Source organism: Poeciliopsis prolifica, unplaced genomic scaffold, assembly GCF_027474105.1.
Source record: "Poeciliopsis prolifica strain line A6 unplaced genomic scaffold, Auburn_PproV2 SCAFFOLD040, whole genome shotgun sequence".
Taxonomy (NCBI): domain Eukaryota; kingdom Metazoa; phylum Chordata; class Actinopteri; order Cyprinodontiformes; family Poeciliidae; genus Poeciliopsis; species Poeciliopsis prolifica.
Window position 1 is genome coordinate 2,456,044 of NW_026562415.1, and position 23,677 is coordinate 2,479,720.

A 23,677-nucleotide genomic window follows, 5' to 3' on the forward strand; every position below is an offset into this window, starting at 1 on the left:
TTCTGAGGAACCCAACACCCAGAACGCGCTGATGACACTTCCCTCTGATTGGTTGATGAGCTCCCGGCTTCCCAGCATGATCCCGTTGCACGCACACGTCGTGTTGTACGTAGGAATCAACAGGGGCTCTGTTTTATGAGCGGGATACGACTTCATCTTTCAGTGCAGAGAGACTCGGGGGTCACTTCCTGCTAAAAGCTTCGTTCTGGAAAACGCTCGAGACGACAGCGATTGATCACGCCTCGCAGCAGACGGCTCGCGAGCCCTAATGTGGAGCCTGCGGGCTTCGTAATGCCTTAAAAGGCCACAGAGGCGCAGGACACCTGACCGGCCCCGTCTCCGCGCGGGGCCAATCGCGTGGCTCCTGCAAGGGCTTTTGGGATTACGTCAGCGAGCAACGCACTGCGGATAAAACAGGAGCTTTAAATATTTCATTGAGGCTCTCAGGTTGCTGGACTTCTGGAGGTCGGGCCCCCTCATCCTCCCCTCCAGTAACCTCCTTCTGATGAGGAATAAAAGGGAAGTTTTGTTGAAACTGACTCTGACAGAACAACGCAATGTGAAGCGAAAGGAAATTGAGGAATGGTTTTTCCTTAACACCTCAACAAAACAAAACAAAAAAAACTTTATAAATCAGAATTAGAACATTTTACACAGACATCCTATTGTGTAAAACCTCATCTGAAATTCTGCACAGAGTCCGATATGTCAACGATTTGAAATTTAAAAAGCCATGTTCACGTTTTAGTCCGTCTTCAGCTGCAGTTGCTCTTTAATTATTTGGCTTTTTTTTTCCAGAGATGGGAGATAAATTCCACTTTTTGGCTTTGCAGCCGTGATAAAGACAAACAGGAAGAGAGGACAGATTGCTGCGTGACAGAATACATTTTTTTCAGAGGAGAGGATTAAACGGCCTTGTGTCAGAACATTTATCCCCCCCTGCTGTGATTACACAGAGGGCCGGTGGGGAGTTTCAGCTGATGGACAGAGGGACGGAAGATGAGCGAGCGCCCTCGTCTGGTCCACTGGTTGAACAGCACCCAGTCATGTTTTCAGGGTACGCATCAAACTCGGGAATTATTAACTCCAGTCGAAAGTAGTTAATTTACCATAGAGTAAAAACAGAAGCTAAAGTCAGGAGATGCTCATGGAACCACCTACATTTCAGGTAACAGCAGCGGAAACGGCTCCATCAGCTTCGCAGCACGGACAGGAAGCACGCGTCACTCTGGACATTTCTGCACCGACCGCTGAGCGAGACCACAGTGACACCTAGTGGAATGATGTGGAAAGCAAAAACTTCCATTTGAACTTGAGATGTGGGTCATTATCGACTAAAATAACCTCTTAAAATGTCGTTTTGACACAGCTATTTTGAATGGACTAAAACAGCAACGAAAAAATACATTTTCATCCATGAAACAAAGTTAATATAAATGTTATTAATCAAGTTTTCCCTTCTACACGTAGAGATAGAAACACACAGAGCAAACTATAAGTTGCATTGGGCCCTAGAGGGATGTTTTAGCTGCCACCGAAGATAATCAGTCTTAAAAATTATTTATATTTTGCTTGGCCGATAAAATATTTTCTGACTTTTGAAACAAAACAACAAAAGCATATTTGATGGCACTTTTAACTATAGGACTCACCAAGCATACAAAAGAAATCACCATCACACAGAAGCACATATACATATTCAATGTTTTATTAAAAAAGAAGTTATAACAGTTTATTTTATACACAACTATTTATGAGAGTATAAGCCTGTTAACAGAGAGCATTTGTCTTTTTGACAAGCATGCCCACTTCACAATGGGGAGGGGGAACAAAAAGGGAAAATAAGATGAACAAATTAAGACCAGAATGAACTTCTTTTAACAGATCAAAACATAAAACCTTCTGTCTTTTTAAATGCTGCAAGTATCACAATAGGTACCAAATACAGTTTTTTTTCCTTTTTTTTTTTTTTTTCTTCAAACATACATGTTCAACGCAGTGTGTGCTTGATAAAAATGGGCTGATGATGGTAAGAGTGCCTGGAAGGGGTTAGAAAATCCACACAAGCACCAGAAACTGAGTGAAGGTGTGCACTGAGAAGCATGCAACTGTTAGAAGGAGACACAGTCAACAAAGCGGAGGGAGAAAGAGAGATAGAGAGAGAAAGAGAGAGGAGGGATCTGTTTGTGCAGACGACTCTTCGGTTGTGCTAACAGAGTGGGGCTTTTAAAGTTTGGCTTAAGCTCCCCGTCGTTCTATCCAACAAGGTGCGCAGGCGAGCACAGATCACGGTCCTCAACAGCCAAGAAGCTTCAAGATGAGAACCTACGTCAGGTCAAAACTAGACATCTTAATGCTCAGCGGATGTAAAATGCTTTGGGTAAGTCGACCTTATTTTTCATGATTCTTTTCTGGAAACAAACCAACCTCAGCGCTCCGGTATATCAATAACTCTGAAGTAGAGATGCATCGATCAGGCTTTTCCCAGCCACTAAAAATAATTTCAGTTCAACTTAAATAAATGCACAGATGCATTTTTAGGACAAAAATGTTTAGTCTTAATTTTATTAATTTAATTAAGAGGGGAGATTTCAGTATTTTACTCACTTATGATCAATGAGAGATGACCAAAAGGAAACTTGATGATTCCAATTTCTGGCCAACTGACTGGTCCATTTCCACTCTAGATGGTTTTTGTAGTTTTTTTTTAATTATTTTAAGACATTTGCATGATAAATCAGCTCCTATATTAAAAATATATTTTCCTAGGATGTCCAAGGCAAGTGTCACGAGCAGTACGTAAACTAAAAGGTAACACGTGGAACATCTTGAAAAGGAAAGTTTTCACCAAAAGCCACACAGCTGCAGGAGAGAGAAATTCACACATCTTTAGAAAAAAATAAATAAAAAATTCTCCTGTTTCAAACTCAAAACAAAAGGGATTCCTCTGCATCTGAACGAGTGGATGTTCAAGAGCACAACAACAGTCTGACAGTAGAGCGATCCGAGCCACATTTCTGCTTTCTGTACAAGTCAGAGCCGTCGCAACCACTGCACCTCAAAATAAAACCGGACTAGTGTGAAATCGCTGTACAAGCTTGAGCGGGTGCATCTCTACAGCTAGATGAGAGTGAAAAGAAACTCATTTGTAGGTTTATCCAACTACAAACCTATCTGACGCAGTAAAAAACAAAACAAATAAAAAACAGCTCAATTCCTGCATGATTTCCAGCTTTTTTTAAAAAAATACCTTCTAGGTGAAACATGGTTAACCACAATGCAGAACAGAAGCAAAGAGTACTTCAAACATCAGCTATAATAAAACCAGGGGTGTTTCAGATTAATTTTGTGTCGGCGCACAAAGACACAACAGAATGAACTCGCACCCTGAAAAGAAAAAGGACGAGAGTTAAAACGATGTGCTTCTCTAGAATAAAACAAGTCGTCTCCATGGCTTCTTAAATACATGGCGTTTGCTGAGTGTCTTGATGCAATGATGAGGCACAGAAGAGGGGGCGGGAGGGTTAAACCGAAGGTGACGTGATGACTTCCCAGACAGCATGCATTATTCATCTTGGAAACCAGAGCTACAAAATATGTCAGTGTTCTGGATTTGCACCAATTTTCACCCTGATCAGCGTCAAAAAGTTAATGTTTTGGCTCAAACAGTTTTTTTTTTTGTTGTTGTTTTTTTAGGAGGCCGGAGCCATATACAGTAGGCAGACACTTTATTAAAAAAAAAACAAAACAAAAAAAAACCTCAATATTTTTATCACAAAGTGAACAATTTCTTTTCTTTTTTTTAAGGAGTACAGGTTTGGGGTAATAAAAACAACTTATGTTTGCACTTGTAATGTTCTTTCAGCATCATTACTTACCACACAGAGAGGTTTGTTTTAGGTTAAGGAGACCAATTTCTACCTAAAATTTACTTTCCCCAAATGTCTTTTTCTTCTTCTTCGTAAAAGCAGACTACCACTCGTCGGGCAACACAGCACAGGTCGGACCGATTGCAAAGGGCATAGAGCAGTGGAATGTGAGAAGCACTAACCTGTATGTAGAGGCCAAAAAAAAAAAAGACAGAAAAACCTAAGAAACAGAAAAAAAAGCGCTCTTCATTTTCAGCCAGATCAACCCAAAAACTCAAAAATCATTGGGCGTGGGATGCTTCACAAGTTTAAAACTCCCTTTCATGCTGGTTTGTAGCAACAAGGACAATCTGCTTTCTGACTAGTAAGAATAATTTTATTCTTAAAAAAACAAAACAAAAAAAAGAAACAGGCCAAAATATGGTTTATATTACAGACTTTTTTTTTGTTTTGTTGTGTTTTAATACGAAATACGCTTAAATCAGATACCCAAAGCAATCCATGTCACCCTGTGGTCAGACAGGCATTCATCTGTATTGTAATATCTGCCCGTTAATTTTTTCTTCTTATTTTAAACACCGAGACGGTCAAAAGAGTGAAACAAAAAATATGTAACATCCGACACAGCACTTAAATTGAAACAGACCTTATTATTCCAGACTTTTCTTCATTGGTATATGTTACCAGAGATATGCTTAGCAAGTATCCTGCATTCATCGATGAGTATCTAGTGGGGCTGTGTGCCTTAAAATAAGAGTTTTGTAACCTGAAGAAAACAGAGGCATGCCCCCTGCCCCTACCTTGCTCTAGTTAGCAACAGTTGTGCGCAACACAGCCAGCACAGCAGAGAGGGACGGGGGAGGGATATGCAGAACGTGTCTCGTTTCAAATTTGCAACGAAAGCCAACTTTTGTCTCAAAAGTTATCAAGTTTTTACAAATACTGTCTCGGAGGGGATGGGAGCACTTCTCGCCTTCAAAGAGCAACCGACATCTTACCAATTAGCGTGGAGGAAAATGACTGGCTGTGTCAAATTTAGAAAGAAAGAAAAAAAAAAAGTCTAAGCAAAGAAACGGGACGCTTCAGGTGGAAGGGGAGGAATTTTACAACATCGAACAAATGCAGCAGAGATTGTGAACGACTACAGAGGAAAAGGGGCGTCTGTCAAAACACACCAAAGGCTATATATCCATAAAAATCCTTGTTTAGTCGTAATAATAAAAATAAAAAAATCAACTTGTTTAAATATGAATATTATAAGTCTGCTTTCTCGTGGTTAGGAAATCAAATATAGTCTCTGTGGGGGTGGGGGGGGGGTTAAAGGAAGGGGAGTGATTGGGAGGGAACCCTTTATTACTACAACTCCATGTCCTGGGCTTCGTCTTCTGAGAAATCAGACATGGAGCTTTCAGATGAAGAGTCTCCCGTCCCTTCCTCCTGCTCCTTCAGAGCTTCCTCTGTTGCATATTTCTGAATGTACTCTGGAGAAGAAAAGACAGAAAACAAGAGTCACAATGGCTCACAGGATTCAAATAAAAACTGAAACTTTTTATTTTATTTTTTTAAACTCATTTAGGATTAACCTTTGATTTTTTGTTTGTACTCCTCTGGCCGATGAAGATACATGGCAGCTGCGTCGCCGTTAAGGGGGTCGATGGGGTTTGGGTAAGCCAGCAGTTGGGGCAGGAACGATTCAAAGATGTTGGTCAGATCTAAGCATGAAAACAACAACAAAAGTTCTGAATTTGACCATTGCAAAAAGCTCACCCACACTAGAGCTAAACCTAATGGAGCAAATCTAAGCCGGTAATAGAAAACATTCCACTGCAGCTCCGGCTGGGCGTTTTGGATCCATGTTCTGCTGGTAGGTGAACCTCCCAACGCTCTGAAGTCTTTTGAAACCTCCAACAGGTTTTTTTTTTCCCCACGCTGCATTATGTTTTATGTGAATAAAAATATTTTTCTTGCTGCTGTTCCACAGTACGACTATTTTTCGCCTATCAGACTCTCCCAGCTGAGATGTAGGTCTGTGCAGCTCTTCCAGAATAACCAATGGCTTTATGACTTCTTTTTTAAACCTGATAAGGTGCCGTTTCAAAAATCCGTAAAGTAATGAGATCAAATATTTTTGACTCAAACTTGTTTTTTTTTTTTTCATAGCTGGGCTTTTTTATTGTTTTTTTTTTTTTAGAAGACCTGCAATTCTCCCCTTCTCCACACAGTGTCACTGTTGGGTTTGGTCAAATTAAGCAGCTTCCCTCATCTTTTCAAAGCAATTAGCGCTTTTTAAGGCTTTCAATACGTCCCCCTTTGTAGGTAAGCCCTACACACAATTCTCCGACTATTGGCCTAGTTAAAACACCGTTCTCCAGTCTGATTGTCTTCTTCTAGACACAAGCGCAAATGATCAAAGAAACAAACAGAGCCTATGAGTCTAAAATTTATCTTCCCATGTGAGCACATTGGTTGTGATTAACAGAAATTGACACTGAAGCGTCAGCTCTTTACATCACTATGGCACCATTTCTCAGTTCAACTACTACTTTAGCTCCAGAGAGGCGACATCACGAGAAACTAATCGGGAAGTGTAACGAGAGCAAGCCATCTTAAAGCCGGCAAACAGAGACTCATCTGTCTGAGGTGAACGTTTCCTGACCTTGGTGGGTTACAGCGTTACCTTATTAGTGTTTACTTTTCTCCCCCAGTAAGTAGATTAGGACCAACAGTGTTTGTCTGGTGCTCAAGGGGCTGGCTATTCGGCCCTTTTCACACGGTTTTTGCCACAATGAATCATTCACAGGGTTTGGGTGGGCGAATTTAATTTAAACATGTACGTCTGTGAAATCACTCACCATAAAGAGCTGTCCATGTCTGGTTGATGACATCTAAGCACACAGTTCCTGACCTGAAAACCCAGAGGAAAGCAGAATTGTGGATATATATATATATATATATATATATATATATATTTGTATGCTCAAATATATCAATTATACCTCATTAATATCAGGGGGAAATGTTTCATAGCAAGATACATTTTGGATTTCCACCTAAAATTCCTCATCTTTACCTAAAATCAAACTTTTACACGCTTGTGTAACCCAACAAAACAATGAAACCAGTCACCCATCAAAAATGTATCTAGCAGCCAAACGTCACACTTTTGGAAAGTCTTTCCCAAAACATCAACCTCAACCATTTAACTTCTTAAATATGACTAAATGCTAGTTTTGTTCCAGAAATGTCTTTTCAAAACACTCTTCAGATTCTGGTAGAATAGTCCAGGTCAACTATTCTGTCAGAATGAAGTTAGGAGTTCGTCAGTGGCGTGGTTTGAGATCCTGTGGGTCTATTTGACCTATAAATACCTTATCCACCTCATGGGCTGGATTAAGAGTGAATGGAACTGTATATCTATAATAGACTTAATGTTTCATAGACCAGTAATTAATAAGCTTTATAATAAAATGTAGTAAAAACTAACAACTTTTAATAGTCTGGTTGTAATGCAATTACATGTAAAAAAAAAACACGACAAACACTGAGAACACAACATAAATATTTGACTTAAATGGACTCACGCTTCATCAATGTTGGGATGAAAAATCTTGTTCATGAATCCTGAAAGAGCGGAGTGAAATCAGCACAGTCTCAGTTAAAGCTAAACATCGGGTGCGTGACGGCAGAGCTCCTACCTATGGATGGCGATTTGAATGGGTATTTATCAGGAAGATCTACTCGCACTTTCCACACACCTCCCTCGTACGGCGCTGTGCATGACAAGAGGAAAGGAGATGATAAAGGAAGACCACCAAGCACACAAAATTGTCTTACTTCCCTGATGTTCCACCCTTCACACACTCCAGGGGCCCTTCAGTTGTGTCAATTTTCTCCGCTGCAGCCGGGCTTTGCACTCCCATCTCCATGCCTCTTTTATAGAGGAACACATTTCAGCCCGCGAGAAATCTTTACCTTCGAATCATTTCAGGATTATTCACAGACATCAAAGAGGAATGAGAGCTACACTAGTGAGTGTGCTGCTCTCCCAGAATAGCCGTGTGTAACAAGACCCTCTTGTACTGAAAGTGGGCAGCGCACACACTCGATACGGCTGGATGACGACGCACATGTACGTCGGCGTCCAGCAACAGCATCGAAGCTTCGTTTGACATAGTTTAGAGTCGTCAAGAGGAGCCTCTTCCTCTTTTCACCGATGCATGAGGGGCAGCGTGTGGCAGATGTTGTGAACACAATAAGGAGGAAGTATTTCCTGCAGATGAGGCCATGGCTCTACTTTGTTTCACACTTCGAAGCCTGAGGTCTGGTTTCAATTCATTTTACATTCCTACCCGGCTGTGAGGAACCTCCGTTTTTCACACAACAGAATCCCCTGATCTTTAGGATAACATTCATTATCGGTGTGTGTGTGTGTGTGTGTGTGTGTGTTTTGGAGTTAATAACTGAAAAATAACCACATCACTCCAACAAATCAAGCAGAGAATTTCATCTCAGGTCATGCCCTTTCAAAAACTGCTTGATGATAAATGACTAAACTAAGGAGCGAATATGTGGCTGAAAATGAGTAAAAATATAAAAATTGCAAGAAAAATTAAAATTAATAAAATCAAGCAGGAATACTTACTTCCTTGTGGGCCATAAAACTTCACTACAAATTCATTGAGTCCACTGAGGATGGTGACTTCATGCTTGCTCTCGATGCTGAAAGGCTGTTAAGGAAAACTGCTTTGTGATCAGATAAACAAAAACAAGCAAACAAACAAAACAAAAAAAAAACATCTGAAGTTTGCTTTTCTATTCTCTTCCCATGGTTTAACTGTAAGAACACAAGTTGCTTAAGTCTCTTTTCCACATTCAGCCCATCTTTTTCCATTTTAGATTGTGTACCAACAGCTTAAGAAGTCTGCAGTAGGAAACATAGTCTGATATTAACAAAAATGTGCAGTAAAAAAACAAAAACAATCATCAATATGATTTTATTTAGACATTAGCCACAAACCACTGGCATTTTTTATCTCCTCCCTTCTGCTCCAATAATTTCATTTTTCCCCAATTCAAGGTTAAAACCCTTCTGAATATTTAAATTTGTTCTTTAAATGATGCTTAAAATATGCATCACAGGAGAAAATTATATTGGAAGAAATTCCAAGTTGTCCTTGAGTTAAGCACAAAATTCACAACAAGAAACCCTCGAGACTCGAGCTGCATGAAACAAACATCTGTGAAGCTTATGTTTGCTCAAATTTTTACTCTTTTAAATCCCTTTTACTTCCCCACCCCCCCTTTTCCTGTGGGCAGAAAGAAGAACCACAAGACGCAAAACAAAAGAATAAGTGAATAAATCAACCACATAAACAGAAAAGCCCCAAAACCACAACAGCCAGAAATGACCGAAAACAGACTCACGGCAGCAGCGAGCTTGATTGAGCGCGTACCCCGTCAGTAGCATCACAGATATCAAAGGGTTAAATTGCACTGGAGGTTATTTTAAACTCCAGTTGAGTCTGCTAAGAGCAGAATGATTCCCTGGTTTCACTAAAGAAATGTGTCACTGTCAGACAGAAGAGGAAGCTTTCTGCTCAGATGTGAACTTGAGTCGGGGAGTCTCTTTCTGAGGAGAGTCGAGTGAAATCCAAGAAACACTGATAAATCACCAACATAGAGACAGGAGCTGATCAAAACCACCCTCCCCAAGTCCAACTAAAAGCAGTGTTCACGTGTTGCAGCTCGCCAAGCTCCGTCCTGGATGTGAGCACTTTGGGACATTTGTCCAACAGTGAGACCACTGGAGTGAGAGAAAAGCTGCACATACAACGCAGCGGAGGGGGGATGGACAGCAACGGTTACACTGGAAGATAACAGGTGGGGGATAAGAATCCATACGGATAAATGCTCGTAAAAAGAAAGTCATATTTTTGGACGTCAAATCCACATAAGCCACAAACATAGATGGTAAAATGATCGTCACTTCAGATAAGGTTTAAAAAGAAACTGTTGCAAAAAAGCCAGACGTACAAAAGCCAGAGTCTGAGTTTGGCAAAAAATAAATAAATAAAAGGGCTGCATCCCAAAAGCAAAAATAAATAAATAAAGATAAATCAATAATTGTGAAAAGTAAATTGATGCATTTCATCTTTAAAAATGTTTTTTCTTCTGAGAGAGAGCCCAAGTAATACTAGGCCTGGGTTCCCCTACAAATACTGAGGGATCAAAACCACTGAAAGTTTCTGCAATATCATTCCTGAAGAGTAAATGAAGTTGTTTTCTGGTCACAGTGCCGTCCTGTTCCACGTGTCACGACAAGCTTCTGTTTATCTGGCTAAAAGCAAGTACAATAAATAGCTTTTAGGAACAATTTCCTGCCAGAAATAACTAATAGTTTCCTTCAAACTAAAGGAGCGTCATACATCATGACGATGCTGGAGGGGAAGCCACAAGCGGCCAAGTCATTTTGCTCAAAACACCTAAAAATAAGCAACTAAAACAGAGAATTTATACATTTGCTTATGTCTCTGTATGACATCAACATAAATGTGAGAAGGGATTACTTTGAAAGACATGTTGCATGACCTCAACAACAGCAGGAGTAATTGCTGCTGTTACTGGACTGTTTTCCAACACTTCTGTGAACATTTTCCAGCTATTACAATGACAACGCAGTATTGTTGACTGGAGCTCGTCATGTCATGAGAAACGACTACCTGTTCTCCTGAGAACATCCTTCGCTTTGACAGTGAATACAGCTGGACTGGGAACATTCCATCTCCTTTACCTCATCCCACCAACAACAAAGCGCTACAACTTAATATGACGGCGTGGCGAGCAAGTCTGAACCCGAACAATGATGAATTTCTCGCGCTCTGACTCACTGGCTTTTAATTTCAGACGGCGAGGCTCGAGGCGATCTCTTCTCATGGACTAAATAACAACGTGTCACTGATGAAGACGACTGTGTTATGCTCCAGAGAGGAATGTGACAGAAATCGGTCAAAAGCCTCTTGATTCTACAGCTGCTGGTAGAGCGACTTCAGAAGGTGGGGATGGACATAAGCTGCATGGCGTGTTACCAAAAACTGGGTTTGGATGCATGCTAAATGAGTTTCTCTGAAGCCATACATGCTAGAATAGCCTGAAGATGAAAATAGCCACCACAACTTTGCACAAACTGAATTTTGTGATGTTTTATTAAAGCTCTTTCGTGGTTTCACGTCTTAGCATAAGACCTGTCCATCCTCCAACTTGGATTAGTACTCATCATAATCTGAGGACAGTGCCAGGTCAATATCTTTTTATACACACACGTAATCTAACACACAGGGGTCAGTCAAACCAGCAGAATAAAACACACACATACCCAGACCTGGGAAAGACATAAAACACTATTTCAGACATGGAAACCAGAATGCAAGGTAGTTTCAAGCATTTTGAATACAAGCTTACCAACTCAAGATTTAAATATATATAGTTGGATTAGAGCCAGTTAGTTGCACTTAATTTTATTGAGGGGTGTTAGAGGAAAAGGGGTGAACACAGAGGCCAGTCAGGTTTTTTTCAGAGTGAATTTCAAAACCCCTTCACTATAACTGTATTTGTCTGCCACATCAACACCCATTAAAATACTCTCATTTTTGTGGTTCTAACATGAATCATGAATAGATAAAACCCAACTGTGTTTCCTAATGTACTTTTGGTTTGTCCATCATCAGCCCGATGTGTAAATATATTTGGTAAATGGCACGTTCATCTGCGGTGCAGACATGTTTGTTGTTCTTTTGGCCCTTCCAGCCCTCTATCCCTGTTTGACCCCGCGATCAAAATATCACATCCCGCTCAACCTTTTTCCAAGTAGGGAAAATAAACACGACGGTGAATTACAAACAGCTTGCTGTCAAAACAATGTGGTGTCATATGCACTCGAACATCTCCTCCTTGGAGACGGTGTTTGTTGAACTCGAAGCAGGAAAGTGTGTCAAAGTTTCACAACCCTTTCTCTGCTTTGTGCACGAGCAGCAGGAGGCAGGAAAACGCCACTCTGTTTCCTTGAGATGACACTTTTAGAAAAGCGGTTTTTGAAAGTTAATTCGGTAGCGTTATAATCCTCATACATTTAAGAGAAAAAAAAAAGACATCAAAGTTGAAAAGTGACATGAAACACTGGCCACAAACAGCCTGCAGAGTTTCTGAAGATTTCTAGATTCATTCAGTGAATTGGATCAGAAAAGATTTTTCACTTTGGATCTTCATGTTTCACAAATCGTCAGAGAGCACAATTATGAAGTTGGTGAATCAATTCTATAATAAAAGGCATTTTAACTTTATAGACCATCTTAGATCTTGTTTATTGCAGAATCTATAATACTTGTCCTAAGTAAATCATTTGTGTATGAGCGCGGTTTGTGATCTACAGTTTTTATGCATTGGACCTGGCATCTAAACCAGGCCCAGTTCAAAACTCTTGTGTAAGGGGGACTAATTTCTTCTATAATCTGTATGCACATTGATATATGGGTTAGACTGCCAATTTAAAAACCAAAACCATCAATAAGTTTAACAGCAACAAAAGCTCTGATGAGTCAAAAAGTAGAGTAGTGCAAATTAAACAATAAAAAAAAGCAGCAAAACATGGCTCTTCTGTCAAAACAGATGTAATTATCTTTTAGATCATGGAATTAGGAGAAAAATCTTGGAACTAAAAACTTTTTCTGAACTTACCCCAACTCTGAAGACGGAGAGAAAAAATCTAATTCTAGACTGTTTTAAACTGCGGGAGATGATTTAAAAGACAATTTATTGTTGATTCTGCCTCAGAACCAACACCGTTTTCCAACTTCACAAATGAGCTACACAAAGACATGTCTGAAAATCTCTAATTATTCATGCTCAATGCAGATCGAGCCACAGCAACGCAAAAGAAAAGTTGTTAGTAGCAGAAAAGTGAGAAGCACATTTCATGGCATATGACTAAAAAGGCTGCAGAAAGAGTGTTAGTGAAACTTTTTAAAGGGAAGATGAAACAAGGTAGCTTCAACAGAAAGAGAGAAACAGAGAGCCAGTTTTATAGTAGAGATGAGGAACTCTGCACCAGAAACTTCTGTTTCACTTTCTCTGCCTCAAACTCAACTTGAAGCAAGACTTCACAATGAAAAGGAGAAAAAAAAACCTTGAAGATGAAAGGCAGGAAACACAGCTGCTGTCACTGGGGTGTGAACGACAGGTAGGCTTCTTCCACAAAAACAGAAACTAGAACTACACAGCGGAGAAAAATACTAAAAAAAATCCTTAAAACGCTCCAATCTGTGCAATTCTAAAACATCTGACAAGAACAGAAATCCTGGAATTCACCTTGAAAACCAACAACCATCAACATTTGTAACAAATAAACTGTTCTTTCAGTGGTGTGACAGAAACGAGAGCCTTCGGAAGTTTCATTTTGCGTATTTAATTCTGAGATTATTGGTTTGCAATCGCTTTGCATGCACGCTGCTCCGTTTAAAGTCCAATCCTGTATTCAAATATGGCTGTTTGTGCATTCAACTTTGTATGTCACTGAGCAAAGTAGATTACCGCGCGGCAGCACAGGCAGAGCACGCCGCCTGAAAAACCGAGCTCGAGCGAGCACAGCGGCGGCCGTCCTGCAGCGGCAGGCTGAGCGACGCCCCCTGGCAATTATCAGCAACAAACTTCAGTGACCCATGACTCCATTTTCACCTCATATCACTGATTGTAACATGAGCCACAAAACAGTTTAATCCATCACATTTGTCCATGAGAAACAGTGTAATTTAACAAATTTTATTATTAATTGAATACCGCCAGAGTGTCAAATTCAGCTACTACTGAAATTCCTCTAACTTTTTAATGCATCTTGGGGTCTTAAATACTATGAGCGCATAAAGTTAAGTACTTATTTATCGTGCCACAAATATTGGTCCTCTGGTTAAAAAAAAAAAAAAATGTGTAAAACATTTTATTATGAATGATTGTTAGAAGAAATTGCTTCCAACAGCTCTTCAAGCTGGAAAACAAAGCTTTTTTTTCCCAGCTTGATGTATAAATAAAATATAGAATATTCTGCACAATAAGCATTTTGATTCAGAAACTACTTCTAAATTTAAGTAACTTTGGCTTGTAGATTATAGTACAGTGTTACTGTACCTGTCATACTTGACGCGTTTACAAGAATCATAGATTAGCTTTGATAAAAAAAAGAAATCTGCATAGTATGTCTAAATATTATGGCTGCAAAACTGGATGACTTCCACACTTCATGACTAGTAAAGACTTTTTTATTTATGAAAATCCAGCAAACTTTAGTAAGAGTTGTTGAAAGTTGGCAGTGCTGTGAGGCAACAAGCACAAAAATGTGAAATTTATCACAGTTTGTCTCTCATTTCAGAAAGTAAAATTCTTATATCTGGATTCATTACACAATTTCATATTTAAAGCCTTTATGTATTGTAAATTTGATCAATGTAGTTAATAGAAAATGACAATCTGAACTAGTGTCTTTCAAAAAAATTTAAATATTACAAGAGAAAGAAAAAATACAATACTCTGAGACGAATGTCAAGTTTCTAAGAAGTATGTTCATTTCTATGCCCTCAATCAGCCTGTTGCTCTGCTGAGGTGTAATGGAAGCTCAGGTTGCTTTGATAGCAGCTTTCAGGTCTTCTGCCTTGATGGGTCTCATGTGTCTCATCTTCCCCTTAACAATGCCACATAGATTCTCTTTGGGGTTCAGGCCGGGTGACTTTGCAGGCCAATCAAGCATAGTAACACTATGGTCACTGAAGCAGCTTTTGGTACCTTTATCAGTGTGGACAGGTGCATAGTCCTGCTGGAAACGAAACCAGAACTCATCAGCAGGAAGAAACATTAAGAGGTCTAAGATAGATGGCTGTGTTTACTGAACCTCAGCACCCTACAGTCATCATCAATGACTGGAAATGTTACAAGCGACATGGATTCTCTTCCTCCAGATTCTGGAGCCCTCATTTCCAAATAAAATACAAACTTAACTTTCATCTGAAAAGAGAGATCTGGTGCCTGTGGTTCAGAGGTGGCTCGACAAAGAATGCAACGTTTTCTTTCAGCTCAATTTTCTATGACTCTACTTGGATACAGTCCTCTGAACAACCAGCTTTTGAGGCTTTTGCTCCTTGTGGAAGAAATCAATGACTGTCCTTTGGTCATCTGTCCTGTATCTTCCACATTGTTGTGCAGCCTACCGACCCAAACTGAGGTCCTGTTTAAGGCTCAGGAAACCTTTGCAGCTGTTTTGAGTTAATGAGCTCATCAGGGCGTGGCAGAACGATTCTAATATGACTCTCTGTATGAGTTTCTTTCTGGAATGAGTGACAAAATACCTTTAACATTTTCACCTTAGACATGAATTTTTTTAGCAAGTAAAATGTCCCCATCCCAAAAAAAAACTGTTGGCACAAACAGGACATTATAAAAGGTATGATTTACCTTTCACTAATTATTGCCAGCCTGTTCCTAAGAATATTAACTCAGAGCCAATTTATAAAATCTGCTTTGATGAAGTTTATTTGCATTGAGATTATAGAAAAACTAAAGTACATCAGAAACGTGCCTCTGATTGAGTGAACATGACAGCAAGAATTCCTCCTTCCATGCATGCATAAACAGCATCCTCTATTACACCAGAGCTGCAGAAACTACACAAGAGAGCCTCTGGTGTTTACCACAAATTAGTAACAAAAGCATCCACTCATACTGACTGCATTTTGCTAATGTTCAAACGAAAAGTTTGGCATTTCAGAACAAAACTGCAGCTTAAACCGACTTGCTCTCAAAGCTTTCAGCTCCTTCTGACACTTTCAGTGTCTGAATACTGATGGTGAGGCCAGCATGTGTGGGCTGCACAGAAGAAATCCTTGCAGCAGGTTTTACATATCAATGGACATATGGCCCCAAAGGCCTGACTCACTCAGATCCACATGTAAATGTCTGGCAGATGAAGTGGTGCACTCACTTTAAAGGTTGGATGGAAAATACATGACCTGCGAATAACTTTACTTCGTTTTGCTTTGAAAAAGGTCAATAACACAGACCGAGACTTTTTTTTTAAACAAGAAATGAACTGCTGACTTAAAAATAAGATGAGGGAAATTCTATAGCAGTAAAACTGCAAATGTAAAAAGCAAAAAAATGCACCTGAAACTCTACGACGCCTTGAAATAACCTAAAACAATACCTCAAGAGAAGATCAGCACCAAAAAATAAATTAAAAATCTCCTTTTGCAATGCAGATTTGCCTTCGATTAGATGAAAGCCCAAATATATTGAAGGCTACCTCCCAGAGAGCGTGCTGAAGCAGCACAGAAATGAACAGGCCAAGTTCTTTGTCTTCACTGCTGAGAGATGAGAGCCCACCCACCGCAATCAAATGTGAATCCTTCAGCTGCTCCTCCTCTCAGCCCTTCACTAAATCAACAGTCTATTTACAGCTATAGCACGCAGGGGCCCATCCGTGCACGTGTGTGTGTCTGTGTCTCGGCCGCATGTACGGAGGACCAAATGACACAATCATTAATGAACACAAAACTGAGCCAGGGCAGGAGACACAACGGGCCGAATCTGAGGCGACAGCCTAATGAGAAAACCTCAGACAAGGTTTGCTGTCTGGCGTGAGAACGACAAAAGGAGGATTTCCAGCTGTGTAATGAAGGAACAGCTAACCTGAAATTCAAAGTAGTGGTGAAAAAAAAAAATGCAGTGCTCATTTTATCAATTTCTTCCAGACAAGAAGCGAACAGCAGCTGATTAAAAAGATGGGGCATGGACGTTGTGGACCTGTGCTCTTTGATAAGGGTCTTTACGTAAATACATGTTCAACATTCAGACAAATTCATTTAGAAGGCAGTAAAATAACAACAAAAAGACCCATGATAATTACAGTCATGCATGGAAAAGACTGGCTAAGCTACCCAGTGCCAAAAAAAAGAGGCGAAACAATAAGGAAGTTCGGTCCATCTGTTTTTCTGCGGGAACTCAGCCATGCGTGCAGGAAGCGTCACTGTAAGAACAGTGGGATTATCGCCAAGGGGCTCACATCTCCTCCAAGTGAAGGAGACCGGCTCCTGCACCCACAAAGTAAGACTGTCAATCAAAGTGGGGACCTGTTAACACAATAGCTTTGTTAAAAAGTCAGACGGGCTATCCTGTTAGACCTTTTAAATGCCCAATAAGTATAAAATAAATCAATATTTTCTATCAAACGATATCACAGACTGAATAAGAATATTTACACTTACACCAATTTTCACAAAGTGGGGAACTGCCTAAAAAGAGGGAACGAGTCAAATAAAAAAGGGTTAATGTTTACTATGCATGCAAATATATATATATGTATATACATATAGTTTCCTTTGTTACTAGGAAGCACACATAGGGTAACCGTTTGCCCTGCAGCTAGTGCCTGAAACAAGTTTGTGATAGAGAGAAGTGAGCACCATGTGGATGTTTTGTGAAGTCATGTTGAAACTGCATGCTTTTCTAATAAGGTTACAACAAAAGTAGCTTAAGTCTTCATAAATTAAATATAATTTAATTTTGAAGACTGTGAGAAGTCTCACTGACTTCTCACAGCCAAGTCAGTGAGAAGTAAATTGCATGAAATAATTTGAATAGAGAGGAAATAATAACAATAAAAGTATTGTTAATTTTCTAGCCGTTCCGCTGTCTGAGCAAGTATGCGGCGACAGTGGGGAGAAAAACAATCTAATCTAGAGCCTTTAAAAGTAGATCTGCTACGTTCAGACACACTATTGCTATTACAATGAAGCTCCCAGCTATTTCAACATCCAACACCATAAAGGCCTATTATCAGGTGTAATACTCAGAAAATATTATAAACACTTTGTTAAAAGCATGAAATACAATGAATCTTAATTAAAAAACATATGTGGTAGTTACTTCTTGTATCAGATTTAAGGGGTAAATAAAGAAACTCATAACACTCTGCAGTGCATCCCATCTTTGTTGTCTGAATTTTTCCCACCTTTCAAACTACTACATTTTTTTTTAACCCACTTAAATGCTCTGAAGCTATCCCACTTCATCTAAAACACTAAATCTGCTTCAACTCCAGCTTCTCTCAAATCAGTTGCTCCTTCAGGAAAGAGCAGAAAACTGCTGGTAATTCCCTTCAGCAGACCGCATTCAGTTTGTCCAGTGCAGCAATAATAGCGTGGGGGGGGGGGGGGGGGGTAGAGGAGGGGAGAGTGTGGAGGTGGAGGTCCGATTAGCCGCCTGTGACCGGGTGACACGTTCTGACACGGCAGCAGGAGGTGGAGGTCACAGGGGCTCCTGTAAATGGGAAACACAAAAGAACGGCGCGCTGATGCTGTCCGGATGTCTCGTTACCAGAGCACAATGGGGCCAAAAGCGTAGAGCAGATAGAGCTCAGGAGTGAGATTCAACTTAAATTGGGAAAGATGGAAGGCTGTTAATAAGAAGAAAAGCAGAAAATGAAGAGAGAAAGAGAGCGAGAGAAAGAAAATCTGCCATATTATGCAGCGTTAATATGATAGATACGAGGGTAGGATAAATATGCAGGACCCCTCCCTAATAAATCCCAGTAGTCCTGAATATGAATTATAACCGGCCATGCTTCATTCCACACTGCAATCATAGTTGAATCTTGCCAACACACACCCTTTTCCATTTCTTTCCATTTAAAAAATGGAAAGAAATGCATACATGCTTCACAAAAAAATTAATAAATTAAAAAAAGCAGTCTGAGACTGAGCTTGTCAGGCCTCCTTTGTCAAACTAAATTTACCAATCAGTGCTGACACATTAACAAGTTTCCACAATGTTGCACAGAAAACAAAAACTCAATATTCATCAAGTGGAAGGTAAATTAAAAACTAAAACTTTTTTTGCAAAGAGAAATAGCAAAACAAGATTGAGAGCCCGAATATAATTCAGCCTTCAGAAGTCACACACAGGTAAGTAATGAAACAATATCCAAGCTAAGAACATCTCACTAACCTCTGTTCAAGTTATTCAGCCAGACAGCCTATGTTGAAAATATAAACGTCTCATCCGGAGTGTAAAACATTGCAACAAAAGCCAGCATCCTCACAGTAGAACACGGTGGTGGCAGTATCATGCAGGCATGCTGTACTTCAGCAGTGCCAGGGAAGCATGTCGCAGTTGGCAGAAAAATGAATGAAGCTACAAAGAGGATGATCTTCCAGCAAAGCAATGACCCTAAACACACTGTCAGAGCTACAATACAGTTATTAATATCAAAACATGTTCTTATGGAAGAAAGGCTCAGTCAAAGTCCTGGCATAAATTCAACTGGAAGACTGTGCAAAATTTAAAACCGACGCTCAGGAATGCTCTTTACTCGGTTTTAATGAGGTTGAGCCCATTTTTTTAAATAAAAAAATAAATAAAAAAAAGGATTGGCTCAAAAACCAAACTTTTATCCCAAAGGATAATTATGTCATATTTTATTTATATTGTACGCGTCAGTGATGAAGCAAAACATAAAAACTTTACAAGTCACTGAGTAGGTTTCAGCTACAACATGGATCAACATTTGTTTACCTGGATTTTAACCAGAAATGTGCTCCGATTCAAACACTTTAACATCCTTTGAAACGAATGTGGCCATCAACACATCTGAGAGAGAAAGCTACCGCTAATCCCACACAACAAGCTGAACCTAAAGCTCTTTGCAATGTCACAGTCTGCACAGATCCTCACTGAAGAACACTGTGTTCCAGAGACGTCCAAGAGCAACATGGAATGTATAAGGGGAAAAGTTACACAGGTCGAGATTCAGACTGAACACCTTTTGGTGCTCAAGGCTAAACATCTTGTAAAAAGCTGCAAAAGAACAGAAAGAAGCTCTGGGAAAAATTTGGAACTAAGCAAAGCAGCTATGAGCTTATAAATATATAAAAATGAAAATGCAAATTGTCGTCGATCTCAGGATAAAAAAAAAAAAAAAAAAAAATAGAAGCTTTAAACCAATAATGTTACACGTTGAGGTCTGTCTGAGATTTCTGATGACAAATTCCCTCATGGCCTCCGCTCCAGATTCTTAACTCTCTGGCGTTCACCGCAAATTAATTCATGCAACCTCTCTGAAGCCATCTTAAAAGTGGTGTGAGTTTCAGGCTTCAGTTACACCCACAGAGGGAGCAGATAAGCAGCACAGACAGGCTTCTGCAGCAAAGTTTTTTGGGGTTTTTTTTGCCTTCTGAGAATCCAAACAGAGTGAGGTAGACTGCTTTAATTCTGACACAAAAAAAGCGAAACCTAGAGGCGGTAAATCCCACGTTTAGTCTGGCATTTAAACACACGCTCGCCTTCTTGAACACTTGCTGCTGACCGCTGACGCTGAATGCTCTGCTAAAAAACACAGCTCATTGTGCAGAGCTGAGCAGGTGGCAAACAGCAAATCTGCGCCAGCCTGTCAGTCAGTCAGGCAGCTGAATGAGGAGAGCGGCTGTACAACTACTGCAAGGTTTTATGCACTGAGGGGGGGAAAAGAAAAAGACAGAGAAGTCTTACTGTCTGTTTCACTCGTCTGTCACAGCTGCAATAAACACATTGAGTGTCAAGTAGGGGAAGCAAAAAACAACAACAAAAAAAAAAAGACTTGCTCAAACAAGTGCAGTTTCTCATAAGCAAATACAACAAAATGCCTTAGGGAGTAGGCCAAAATTAGAGAAGTCAAGTCTGAAAGGAACATGTTTGATGTGTGTATTTTTGGACTGAAGAAAGATACAGCTGAGTAATAGCCGTGTGGGTTTCCACACGGCTACGACTTTACAAATCACAAGTTTTTTTTAAGTTTTTTTTTCTCTCGTTTGTTTGGTTTAAAGAACAAGCCCGAAAAATGTAGCTCTGTGTGGGATTCTGGTCGGTCTCAAGCTGATCAACTGGCGTTTATAAAAAAAAAAAGAAGAAAAAAAAAAGTATGGCAGATGAGTAAACATCAACTTGATGGATGTTTTTATTACTTGGTCATTCACATCTGTCCAATCCAAGCAGTGTTCTCACATGTTGCACATTCTGAAATTGTAAGGACTATTAAGCCACGGAAGATTAGGAGAAACTAAGATCCACAGATAAGCTGAGAGAATTAAATTTTTTTAAAGGACAATATTAGTCATACAATTTCACAAAAGCCAAACTTTGAGGAAATGTCACAAGATAAAAAAACAGAAAAAAAGAAGTCGCTTAAGTCAAGATAGCAATAGGAAGTTCCAACTGCAGTTTAGGGACGAATGTTAGACCAAGACTGAACTTCCTGGCCAATACGTCAGATGGCCAGTACTCCGCATAAGCCTGAACACAACAGTCCATGTGAAGAATGGTGACGGCAGTATCATGCTGAGGAGGATGCCTATCTTCGGTTATCTTACTCAAGAAGATGGATGGATGGAAATACAAAGCAGTCCTGGAAAACAACCAGGAAGACGTTGCAAAAGACATGAGACTGAAGTGAATCAAAGTCCTGGCAAGACTTGAATATTCATATCTGACTGATAGGTTGTGAAGCAGAATAGGTAAATATTTAAATCTCTAGAAATATGTAACAGATGTACGGAAAAGCCTTTGCAGCACTAACTAAATCAGGAGCAGCTTAATGTACAGATGCCGTATCATCAGACTTCTAGTTGCAAGAGAAAAAAAAAAAGAAAGAAAAACTACAAAGGGTTTTCTTTCCTCTTCACAATTATAATTCATCCTGATCTAGGGCATCATAAAATCTCCATAAAACACTGTCATTTATGGTTATAATATTACAAAGTGCGAGTATACTAGTCAAAACTTACTATGGGAATGGAACATTTTCTTGACGAAAATTAAAAAACAAAAAATAAAAATAAAAAATCTAGTTATTTATGTCATACAGAGCTAACAAACTACATGTAAACATGGTCTGATCGATCCCACAGAAAAGCCTGGTTGGTAGCTTTAGAGTTATGGCAGAAACACATTAAATCAATTTTTATCGTATTGTCCCTCCTTTCTTGATAAATCTGTTAAACCTGTTCGGGCAACCTTCCCTTACTGATTTCATTTGACCAGCCCACTTCAAACCCCTTATTTGACTAAGCTTCACTGCCATCCCATCAGCTGTTCTAAGCCCCTCCCCCTTGTGGTTTCCGGATAGTAACAGGCTGCCCAATCATTTAGCTGTTTTTTTTCACCGTGCTGGAACAAAAAACAAAAAAAAAAAAAGAGAGAGGGGCTACCAGTTCATAACGTTCAGGAACAATTTATGGGGCTGGAAATGTGTTTTGTTGCTGCTCTGGTTCAGCAGGACAATTCGCTTTTGTCAGAGCCAAAATACAGCAGCACTACAAAAACAAGTCAGCTGATGGAAGGCTTTCAATAATAACAATAATAGTATTTTTTCTTTTTTAAAAAAAGTAAGAACAAACTAGATGCTGCTTTGACTCCAAAACGAATGCTGCCCATAAACTACAGAATCCAGCAAGCTATGACACAGTGAGACAGTCAGATACACTGATCAGGTGGCCATTTTGATGTTGAAATTAACCAACAGACTACACAAGCAAAGCTCAGCTGCGTTTCAACAACAAAATTACAAAAACCTCAGCGTGGTGGCTGGACAAAAGCGACGGCATTGAAGAAAACGCACTCGCTTCCACGACGAGAACAGCTTTCCTATTGTAAAGGAGTGAGACAAAAGAAAGCTGCTGCTTCAGTTAACCTTACGTTATGTAAACAAGCTCCTGCGTAAACGTTTGAGGGGGCAGTTTGACTCAACTCTCCCCCCCCCCCCTCTTCCTCCTAAAAAAAAAAAAAATAGCAAGCTGGACAAAGAAACCAAACTGCCACAAGGTGATTCATGCAGTGTTGCATCTGCTAGTGGTCAAACAAGATGAAAGGCATTCACATAACAGCAGAGCACTAGCTTCGTTCAGGGACATTTTTTTTTAAATATACACAGCACGCTAAGCTAATGTTTTGTCACATATTGTGCATAAACGCGACATGAACCTGTGACCGATGTGATTGGCTAATAGAGTTGTCCCGATAAGCAACTGAAGGTTCGCAGGACAGAAATAGCTAACACTCGGCTTTGCTATCAAAATGTTGTTTACACAAAAAAAACAGCAGCAATTCACACAGCAGAAATTCCTACATGTTTAGCCGCACAAAGACCAACGAGCAGCGTCCATTTAAACAGCTCACACAGCACTTATTTATACATGACGGATGTTACCACGTACTGTTGTTTATGTTCTCTTACACACACACGAAAAAAGAGAAAGGATACAGTTTCACCACATCGGTATCCATTCGCCTTTTACCCGGACTCGGAGACGACATTTTTTGTGCTATTTCCACCGCAGAACGCCAGTAAGTCAGCTGAAAGCCAGCTCCCAGGAACGCTAGACAGTCTAGCGGTCTATACTATCCGAAAGTTAACATTTGTTTTCCCAGATGTTCGCGACAGAACCTCCTCACGGTGAAGCGTCTCCGTCCTATTGAGGGTTTGAGCTATACGTTAGATCTCCCTGTTCACTGCCTTCTCTGCGATCTCACCATGGTTCTGACAAGCAGGGATCCCTCCGCGAATTACGCCATATATGTGCGACTGGAAACGCCACCAAATATGGCCATGTTTGTAGTTTCTAGACTGGAAACTACTGACCAGGGCCAAAAGTGCTAGAAGCAGCCCAAATGTTTGAATGTTTTATGAATTCATAGTTAGGTTACCTGACCATTTAAATATGTATATACATACAGACAGATCCTGA

At 39.9% G+C, this 23,677-nt stretch overlaps 1 protein-coding gene across 1 annotated transcript; it reads right to left on the reverse strand.

Moving 5' to 3' along the window:
• Positions 1-1,686: 1,686 nt before the first annotated feature.
• On the reverse strand, positions 1,687-23,585 carry ube2h (ubiquitin-conjugating enzyme E2H (UBC8 homolog, yeast)). The gene is made up of 7 exons (XM_055054758.1): positions 23,194-23,585; positions 8,512-8,588; positions 7,565-7,639; positions 7,451-7,490; positions 6,722-6,774; positions 5,453-5,581; positions 1,687-5,350 (listed from the first exon to the last, which is right to left on the reverse strand). Exons 1-7 carry the CDS (start codon positions 23,244-23,246, stop codon positions 5,226-5,228), a joined length of 552 nt encoding a protein of 183 aa, XP_054910733.1. The 5' UTR covers positions 23,247-23,585; the 3' UTR covers positions 1,687-5,225.
• Positions 23,586-23,677: the final 92 nt, after the last annotated feature.

What these genes read in the sequence shown, in the direction of transcription:
- ube2h (XM_055054758.1), bottom strand. Translation starts at nt 23,246, where the DNA reads ATGTCGTCTCCGAGTCCGGGTAAAAGGCGAATGGATACCGATGTGGTG. An exon ending in GATACCGATGTGGTGAAACT is followed by an intron (nt 8,589 to 23,193) that starts GTATCCTTTCTC and finishes ACAGCCTTTCAG; the next exon opens with CATCGAGAGCAAGCATGAAG. An exon ending in GTACAAACAAAAAATCAAAG is followed by an intron (nt 5,351 to 5,452) that starts GTTAATCCTAAA and finishes TTTCTTCTCCAG; the next exon opens with AGTACATTCAGAAATATGCA.